This window comes from Diorhabda carinulata, chromosome X (genome assembly GCF_026250575.1).
Source record: "Diorhabda carinulata isolate Delta chromosome X, icDioCari1.1, whole genome shotgun sequence".
Classification (NCBI taxonomy): Eukaryota; Metazoa; Arthropoda; class Insecta; order Coleoptera; family Chrysomelidae; genus Diorhabda; species Diorhabda carinulata.
In genome coordinates this window covers 14,582,003-14,592,488 of record NC_079472.1, presented here as the reverse complement: position 1 = coordinate 14,592,488, position 10,486 = coordinate 14,582,003, and the positions used below count along the sequence as shown (strand labels likewise).

At 32.1% G+C, this 10,486-nt stretch overlaps 2 protein-coding genes across 5 annotated transcripts in view; one reads left to right on the top strand and one right to left on the bottom strand.

The window, feature by feature from the left end:
- The first annotated feature begins 2,393 nt into the window (after positions 1–2,393).
- Positions 2,394–5,653, top strand: LOC130900632 (succinate--CoA ligase [ADP/GDP-forming] subunit alpha, mitochondrial-like). Its single transcript, XM_057811368.1, has 4 exons — positions 2,394–2,956; positions 4,704–4,902; positions 4,993–5,178; positions 5,331–5,653. Exons 1-4 carry the CDS (start codon positions 2,624–2,626, stop codon positions 5,603–5,605), a joined length of 993 nt encoding a protein of 330 aa, XP_057667351.1. The 5' UTR covers positions 2,394–2,623; the 3' UTR covers positions 5,606–5,653.
- Positions 5,654–5,759: 106 nt separating this feature from the next.
- LOC130900631 (unconventional myosin-Va) overlaps positions 5,760–10,486 on the bottom strand; it is a 30,072-nt gene continuing 25,345 nt past the window's right edge. For all 4 annotated transcript variants that reach the window (XM_057811365.1, XM_057811363.1, XM_057811366.1 and 1 more), the window contains exons 19-21: positions 10,183–10,371; positions 8,807–9,046; positions 5,760–8,668 (exon numbers count right to left, since the gene is read on the bottom strand). In XM_057811365.1, the coding sequence (XP_057667348.1) occupies positions 8,549–8,668; positions 8,807–9,046; positions 10,183–10,371 (549 nt within the window). In that variant the 3' untranslated portion in view covers positions 5,760–8,548. The remainder of the gene's footprint in view (positions 8,669–8,806; positions 9,047–10,182; positions 10,372–10,486) is intronic.

Genomic DNA, 10,486 nt, shown 5'->3' with positions numbered 1-10,486 from the left:
ATTGAACTGGTTCCTCTTTGAAGCTATTTTTGGAGGATTGATCTTCTGACAAACATCCACACAGTCGTAAGTCAGGCAATCTTGTTTTTCTGGCCAGCGCCAAAACTTGAGTCTTTTCTCCATGCATTCAACTATAGGTCCTTCTTCAGATAAACTAACAATTTTGCCAGGGTATTTCTGTCCATCATACTTAACCACTACAAAGTTATCAATAGCAAAGTTTTCAGGTTTCAACGCAACTGGTGTTTCTTCATCATTAGGCCTGTGAACAGATATGCCTGCTATTTCCTGTAATATTTCTTCCAGATCGGAAAATGTTTCGCTTTGCCCATCAGACTTTAACACCATCTCAACATCATCTTCATCTAAAGAGGAGTTTTGCTTTTTTTTGTTTTTCTTTTTGGAAACTTGCGTTTTCTTCGACGCACTGATAGAAGGTTTGTTTGCTGCTTCTGAGATGGCTGCTTCAACCTCTTCAAATGCAATACTCTTGCCAGCAGGCACTTGCAATTTTTTCTTCCTTCTCCTCGGGCCATCTTTAGTTAAAAACTCAGCTCTTTTCTTCTCCAACTGTTCCATAAAAGCTTCTCCTATAGACTCTTTATCCACGGGCTGGTTTTTTGTGGAAGACGGTCTAGTAGTCTTCGCTTGTTTAAGGGATGGATTCCACATTTGGCAAATCCAGCCGTCAAATTGTCTCTTAGCTTTTCTTCCAAACTTAGTATTAGTTATTGTAGCAATCGTCGAAATAAATATTTAGGAATAGTTGCAAATTGGGATCCTGAATCTGACTCTTTGTACTTGCGGAGGATGTCACGCTACGATCTTTTCATTGGTCCAAAGAAGACAGCGTCTAATGGTTGCGTTAGATGTGTTGAATTCGGAGGAAGGCAAACGAACCTTATATTATTCTCTTCACAGATCTCAAGCACATGCAAACTGATGTGAGAAGATAAGTTCATAAGTTCATAAGATCTCCAAAGTTCTCGATTTTTAACACCTGGTAACAATGTTGACTGGAACCAATCTTCGAAGCATACTGCATCAAACCACCCACTTTTAGAGCGGTTATATCGAGTTCCTTCAGGACCATTCTCAGTCCATGTGGACCACAAGTGCTCAGCTCTATAGACAAGAGGTCGCCTGCAGCATTCCCAGCCATCATTATTGATGTTGCACTTTTACTGAAATTGCAAATGTTCTCCACGTATTTTGCTCCTCTCTTACAGATAACCTTTTTGTTCCCAGGCTCATCAGTATGGTTCGTCTCATCGTAATTGAATATATTATTTGGAGAAACATCTTTAACCTCTTCTTTGAGGTTATCAATGTAATTTTCAATGAGAGAAGCATCTACTTCGGCTCTGACCTTTTTGATATTGGAACTTATCCTACAACTCAGATTCTCATGTCTTTTTGAGAAGGCTTTTGTCCATTCATAGCCAGGGAGATTGTTTTTGAACTGACAAATAAGGACACCTTTTTTGTCCAAATAGCTTTTGACTGCATAACGAAAACCCATAGTCTGACATTTTAATTAAATGTTGTTCGCAAACATGCTCCTCTTTATCTTGTTCTTTATCGTAGATCTAGGTATATTATCCCTTTTTTCTGCAGCTCTTTGGGTTAAGCCACCTGACCTCTCTATCTCTCACAAGAGAATTTTGAAAAACAGCGAAGTACGAGGGTTACTACTTAGGAATGTAAAATAACAAAAGCAGCTAAGACAAACGATAAACTATAAAGAAAACGAGGAGTAATCCACCTCAAAAAAGGATTTTATAGCACTGAAGCGATAGCCATAATCCAAAGGATTGAAAGTCTTGATGATGTTGATGATTTAGGGTTTGAAATCGACGAATGAAAACAAATATTTATAATTAGAAATGAATTTGTTGTTTATCAAAATATTCTCCATTAAGGTAAACTTTGGATGCGTTTAAACCAATTATCGAAACAATTTTTCCATTTCCATTGTAGTATCTCCATGTTGACGGATGCATTGAAGATCTGAATCTCCATGTTCTTCGTTACGACGATGAAGCCTTTGATCTCCTTTACAATTCAGAATAATGTACAGTTGTGCTAAATCTAGAGCTTCTGATTACGTTAGTTGAACTTCTTCATAAACTTGTCGTCTGTTCTGATGGTGATTAACTATTTTTGTATCATCACATTGGTTTTCAATCATGCTGAAATCATCATAGTTCAACAGAAAACTAAATTCGGTAAACGGTTTTAAAATTGTGAAGATTGTCTTTCAAATTTAATAAATTTTATTGTGAAAGCTAAAAATGATTCAAAAATAGCTGAAAATTCAGAACTTCTTAATAAACATAGAATTTTGATATGCAGAATTATTCGAGAAAATAACTGACGCTTCAAAAACTTTACTTCGAATCGTGTTGACATATTTCTAATAATAATTTGATGTAATTCGAGTGTAGATCATTCACTTTTACGTTCCATTTAATTTTTTCACGATATTTTTACAGATGTCTTTAGTTCCTGTGTTCCTGTACCGTTTTCATTGATTAAAATTACCCCGTGAAGTTTCAATTTTCCATTTTCGAACCATGCTGATAACATTGAGTGTCACTTTGACATTTACAATTATAAAAAAATGTATAAAATATTTTTTTCTAAAGTGTCAACATTTTTACGACCAAAATCGTTTAGACTTGAAAAGATTCGTTGCAACTACGACAATACTAGGAAAAATATTATTTTAACAAAAGATACTAAAGTAATAGTTCAGGGTTTTACTGGAAAAAGTGGTACAATACATAGTAAATTGTGTTTGGAATATGGAACTCGTATAGTAGGAGGTATCAATCCAAAAAAAGGCGGACAAAAACATCTTGATTTACCAATTTTTGCTTCGGTCAAAGAGGCAAAAAAAGCTGTTAACCCCGACGCCAGTATAATTTTCGTACCGCCACCTAATGCAGCGCAAGTAAGTATTAATAAATATAGTCATTCGACAAAAAAATTTCTATACTTTTTATAATCACAAGCAAATCTTGTTTATTAGAACTTCCATTTAAATAGTAGCAAAAAAACACAACCATTCCCGCTATTCTACTGCTACCGCTTTGGATTCCAGCGTATTTTCCTTTAGAGAATGGCCCACGAATATCTATCTAACCCTAATTCACTGCATCATGATTGTTAAATCATGTTTCGTCAATAAAAATCATCTTATCATCTTTAGAGTCAAGAGAGTTCATACACCGCCTTTTAATTTAATCGTCGCAGTTAAATGTTTTAACCCTTAACTGGGCATTCAGATTAGTGAATAAAACAGTCAGAAGGGGCCAGATCAGGTCCATATGGTGTTTGTTCAATCCCCGAGCCACATTCGTATACAGTTCCCTTGGAAAGCGAGGCAGTGTAGATTTGAGCTTTATCAGGAAGCAACCACACACCTCGGCTGGTTTTGTCCGCGTTGACGGTTCTATTCGATTCTTGAAGGATACCTCGTAGCCCCAAACTGTCAGATCATAGTAATAGTTGGTTTCATCATCTTCTACAAAGGATTAGTTTCTTGGTCCTACCGCCAAAACTCTGAAAATCGTACACAACTTTTGCACTAATGCTCGAGTAGAATCCTTAGAACACTTTTTTCGAAAATGCCAATCTGTGCTATAATTTCTTTTGTTTAATGTTTTCTGGAGTAGGCACCTCCAGTACATAGATTATCTTCTAATGAATCTCGTTCTCTAACTTTTGATTTGTTTAAAATGGAGGATACGTAAACAGTCTCCTTTTTATTTTTGATTTGTGTTGGTATTAATCCTTCCTTAGTCAAAAATTTTATAACAACGCCAGAATCAATTTGAGAAATTTTGACAACTTGACCGAGTGGTCTTTCGAGCTGAAACTTGTCACTGACGCCTGTATAAAGATTTTTACGAACGCACTCTATTTACTTGATGAAACCTCATGGACAACGTACGTCGTAATTCATTATTACTAAATTCACCTGATGTAACTTCTGATTACTTTCCAAACGTCTTCGATTGCCATTTTATAAAAGTGCAGAGATGATACCAGAGATAAACGCCCATTTTGTGGATTATTTTTCAGATGTTTTGAGAAAATGGATGAATTTTCTATAATGGGTTGGTGCTCCTGATGAACAGTTTAATTTTGACAGCTGACTGGATGGGTGGTTTGAGGTTATTTCAATTTCAAGATACTATTTACAATAAATTATATAGAGTTTTTAGATAAAGTAAATGTAGTCATAAAATATAAACAAAATATTTAAATTTAGAGTGAAGAAATTTCTTGTAAATATATTGATATTATTATGTGAGGTAAATTATTTATGGCGGTTAAGCAACTTTTCGCAATTCTGGTGGAGTAAACAGTCAACAGTCAAACATAAATCAGTGCTACCAACCGATTACCTACATTACAGTGTAATTTCCGTAATTTATATTTTAAACAATTTGAGATACTTGTAACAAAAAGGCATTAAAGCATTCGTATCTGAGGAAAAGTCTTTTGATATTTTAATATACTGTTATTTTTTCAGTACAGCAACTGCTTCTCTAGATAGATCTCGTATCAATTTACGCTCAAACGCAAAGTTTTCGTTGATTTTTTCATTTTCATAGTTAATTAGTCAAGTTAATTTGAATAACTTTAGATATTTAGTCAACAAAACTGTTATGAATATTTTTATTTTATTAAAGGCAATCATCGAATCGGTGGTAGAAGAAATTCCATTGATTGTAGTAATTACTGACGGGATACCTCAACATGATATGGTAAAAGTGAAGCATGCTTTAGTATTTCAGGAAAAATCTAGAGTTATCGGTCCTAATTGTCCAGGTGTTATAGCATCCGGAAAATGTAAAATTGGAATAATGCCCAACGCCATTCACAAAGAAGGTACAAGAAACTCGATTCAGTATTCGCTGTATCGACCAAAATAATATTTAAATAGTTGAAGTTAATATTATTTCATTTTTTGTATTAAAGGAATCGTCGGCATAGTTTCCAGATCAGGTACATTAACTTACGAAGCTGTCAATCAAACTAGCATCCTTGGATTAGGACAAACACTAGTTGTTGGAATTGGTGGAGATCCTTTCAATGGAACTAATTTCATCGATGTATTAGAAATTTTTTTGAAAGATCCAAATACCAAAGGAATTATTATAATCGGTTAGCAGTTTATCTTTAAATTTAAAATTCGATATAATCGTTTTTATTTTACGATTCTTTAATATGTTTAGGTAATATTTCCAAAATCTGACAACGTTGTGCGAAAGTCACGAGTTGTTTTGGTTTTATAATTATAAAATTTTTCCTAATAGGTGAAATCGGTGGAGTACAAGAAGAACAAGCTGCTGAATATTTGAAAAAGCATAATGGTGGTCCTAATGCTAAACCTGTAGTTGGTTACATCGCTGGTCTGAGCGCACCTCCTGGTAGAAGAATGGGACATGCAGGAGCTATAATTGCAGATGGCAAAGGCAAAGCCACCGATAAAATTAATGCCTTGGAATCGGTTGGAGTTACAATTACAAGTGTTTTAACTGAAATCGGGAAAACTATGTACGAAGTAATGAAGCAAAGAAAACTAACATAAAATGTTTCATTGTTTGAATTTAATCATCTAATACAAATTAAAACTAAATATCATTCCCTCAATCTTCAGATTCGTGTTCGTTTTATGCCGTAAGTTATTTTTTTATAGTCTAAGGTTTTACCAAAAAAAAATGGCGTCATGAATAAAACAGCTGTTAGATCTACAAACTTATTTATTTAACATTTTTTTTATTTAAACAATTTTAAAGTAAATATAAACTGTAAACAATTATCACAACTTTAGGAATATCTATGATATGAACGAAATATTTTTGACAGCTACAATGATTCGTTTTATAACTAACACACTAACATACAAGACTTTTCAAAATAAATGGATACATTAATATTGTCCATTAAATCAAACTTTACTCTGAAATTATGAAGAAAAACTAGGGTTGAACACCCTAGTGATATCATACACTTACCAGTCTTTTTATTTTTTTAAATGGTAAAAAACATTCTTTGTTCAAAACGCGTTAGTTCGATTAAAAAATGGTATAACATTTTGAGGCAAAAATATTTTTAAAGCAGACTTATATAAAATACCAATTTCTTAAACCTTTTGATTTATTAACGCATTTAAATGTTGTTGATTTTAGGTCTATTCTGTTTTAAAATTAGTTTTTTTTTTAATAATTTTCAGGAGAAAGATAAAATTTGCCGTTTCGACTTTATGAAAATATTTTGATCAACAACATTTAGATGCATTAAAATACTAATTTAATGAAAATAGGAGAAAACGAACTGGTTGAATGTACTTGAGATAACCAAAGAAAATATATTTTACAAAGATGCTTCTTAAATGCAGAAAAAAGAACCACTACATTAAAAACAACATTCCAAATGACCATTGGTATAATCTATTTTTAAAAGCATCTAATAATCATGGAACGGATACAAAAAGAAGTAACTGCGGCTTCACAAAATGAGTCAGAGAAAAATATACAGGGTGGTATTCTGGAATGGAAATTAGTTATTGCATCATGATACCAAAATATAGAAATAAATGAAGATTAACAAAGCTTCAGGCACAGTAGATCCGCAATATTTATACCGGGACAAATTATAGAAAAATATATATAATATTATAATAAACCGGCTTTCCTACGCTTCGTTCACCTATCCCACGCTTTCGACAGAGTAGAACTCAAATACGTTTTACGCATTCTACTGAAAAAACTAGTTAACCAAAAACTGATACAAATAGTTAAAGAACTAACTCACTAAACCGCAATTAGACAAGATGCTAGTTTAAGTCCAATGCTTTCCCAACTTGACTTAGACCGCATAATAAAGTCAGAGTCAAAACTGCAGGAAGAGGATACAGGATGTGAAGCAGTGAGTTCAGAATTGATGCTACGCAGATGATGCTGTTTTCATAATGGAAGACTAAGACAATTTAAAACGAATGCTTTTCAGATTCAACCAAATCCATCCCAAATATAAAATCTTTGATAATAAGTAAAGAAGGAAGACAGCAACGCCGGCAAAGTCCCCGGAAGTTTGCGTGACGTTATATGTTTTAAATTAACCTATGAAGCTGAAAGGAAAGCGGATACAAGCAGGACAAAACAACTTCTCTTATCAACAGAGATGGATTAATAGCTTCTGGAACTGGAAACGCAGTTCAGACATTGGAAAGACTAGATGGGCACGGAGGAGAAGACAGAATCGACATCCCAAAATCGAGACTGAAGAAATTAGAAGTAGAAGAAGTTTTATAAAAACAATTTTCTTGCAGTTTCAAACAATGGGTAGTTAAGATGGTAATCAGACCATGACAAGTAAGCATGAAACAAACGTTCGGCTATAGGATTAATAATAGAGTTAATATGCCGAATTACCTCATTCTTTCACTTTTGAATTGTTAATGGCCTATTTACGTGAAGAAATATCCCCTGAAAAATAAAAAGAAGTCTAATGATTTCAGATCACTTGATGAATTGAAGTTCTCGCACGTAAGATCCAATGTTTTGTTGGTTGTATGGCAAGTGGCACAATCATGAGTAAACCACGTACAATCTATGTCCATACCTCAATTTTAGTCCGCAAAACATTAATTATAATGTTACGATAGCGAATAGAATTCACGGTAACTGCAAGGGTCTCGTTAAAATAAATCAAAAACGTTATTTATTTAATTAATTCACTAAAATCTATGTTAAATGGTAACAGAATAAATGGGTTGTGATTAGTGCTAATAAATAAATATATAATTTCAATTTTTTTATTAATTAATTCCCTTAACGTTCCCTTTATGCTCCCTTCTATACTAATAGTTTCATAGAATAGACGAAGTCATATTATTTTTTCCCAATTCGCAATTTCGACATTTTTATACAACTTATGTGTAATAAAAATTATTTTTTTAGCCCATGTAATCAATGAATCATAAGTTTATCAACATTTACTATAAGACAAATACAAAATTTTCTAATCCGCAGCTCTAAAATCTGCAATATTTGTATTAATTTAGAAATTACACATCATCATTGAATCACTGTGTAGATAAAACGTTCGTTCATTTCTATCATAATTTATTTTTTTTTCTGATTAATTAATTAATTTATACATTGGTTTTATATATATAACTATAATAAACTATTACTTAAATCGTTTAACATCATAATCAAACTTTGACTAAAAATCTTACATTTTTTATAAAATATATAGCAGAAAAACAGTTTTTCTTAGAAATCTGACAACATCGTGATACCGAATTCTATAATACACAATCTATACAGAAATTAAGACTAACGTTTAAGTTTAATAATTCCTATTAATAAATAATATTTGTAATATCTAATTAATTTAAAGCCTTTTTTTCATATAAAATCAGGTTAAAACCATAGGTAAAAATTTAACGTTTCTACCTACTTTCTTCTTATCAAAATATTAAAATAACTCATCACGAAAACCATAAAAAGTTGAGACCATTAATTTAAAGCTTGACAAGCATTGGTAAATTAATTGATTCAGGAATTTCAATATCCTCTAAACAAATATCAGAAGGAGTAAATGCTATTCGGACTGAGTAATGATGATTAACGTCAAGAAGAACCTGAAAAATAAAAAAAATTAATGGAAATAGAAAATAAAATGGATGTGCTAGTGCTTTGCCGTCTCGTGTATATCAGCCCTAAGACTGATATTTCAAAAAATGATTTATACTAATAACATTTGATAAAAAAGTACTTACGTGGTCAGCATTGTCTTGTCTCTCTTGTAGTTTAGCATGGACTTGTTTTATAAAATCGGAAGGAACCCTCTTTTCAAATTCATCTACCGGCGTATACAAATTCAATATTTTACATATTTGTGGTGGTGTTAAAGCACTGCACATCTCGCATATACTTTCGACGTCTTCTTTCGATTTTCTAGCTTGTAATAACTGAGCAGCTTGGATGATTGGTTGTAATTTCGATTGGATGGCAGCTTCCTAGAGAAGAATTGAAATCGATCGATGAATTAATAACGAAAACATAATTTTTATGTTTTATTAATAAAATAAAATTTATATTTTCCATGATTTTATCAATTTTCCTTACTATAATTTTCGTTTATTTCGTAATTTGCGCTTGGAAATCGAAAATCAAAGAAGCAGATAAAATCAATTTTATATTTTCGGATTTTTGTGACAGTTTCTTTGTTTTGACATCGTCCGATGTTTGAACATAAAAAATTTGAGATTTCACCAATTTTCCGTGCTATAATTTTCTTTTATTCCGTAATTCGCGCATTGAAATCGAAAATTAAAGAAGCAGATAAAATCTTTTTTTATTTTCGCATTTTTGTGACACTTTCTTTGTTTCGACGTCGTCTAATGTTTGAACTTAAAAAATTTGAAAAATTGTTTCCCTATTCCCTCAACTTTCTTAATTGTTGTGTCGATTTTCCCTCATCAAGTAAATGTTTTACCACTTTTTCAAATTTTTTGTTGTTTACCACATTTCTTCATTTGGTCGTAATTCGCACATTTGTGACCAGAAAAAAATATATAAAAAAACGGATTCTCAACAATTTTTTCAGAAATTTTGACGATATCTTAGTACATCTAAAAAACAAACAAACCCTTTTTATTAATCAAAGTTGTTTGTTTCTTATATTTCACACCATTTTTCCAACATTCTCTGAGTTTTTTTGCCATTTCTTCCTTGATTACCACTTATTCTTTTTCTTTTTTAGTTTTCTTTGTAATATTATTTTTGTTCTTCGATTTTTACGTAATCTTTCATTAAATCTCATCTATCTAATTCTTTGTCCTCTAATAAATAATTTTATCTATGTAGTTCCCATTCCTCATTCCTAGTAAGTTGGAATTTCTGGAACCGTTGATGATATGAACACACTATTCATACCAATACTCACGATTACACTGATTGACGCGCGTTTCGATATCCAAGTGATCGTCTTCAGATACTGAAGGTAAACTGAGTGTCTGAAGACTATAACTTGGTTATCGAAACGAGCTTCAGACAGTGTAATTGTGAGTTGGTGTAGTGGTGGTTTGAACAGTGTATTGAGTAAAACCTACTAGAATCAATTTCTTACTAATAGATTAAAACATTAACTTACATCAAGATTTTTTTCTCTCGGCCACATTTCCAAGTGTGATAAATTATGACGAATTTGAAGACCTTTAGACCAATGGCAAAGTTCTTTCCTCAATAACAAATTGTTTAAACTCGTGGCACACATGAAGTAATAAATTTGTTGGAATATTTGGGAGATAATTCCGGCATCCACCCCATAATAACATAAAATCTGAAATACAGGAAATATGTAAAATAATACAAAATTTATACTTTTACAATATTTTCGCATTTTTTCAATAAATACCACTCAACAATAACAACAAAATACAGAAAGGACTTTCAAC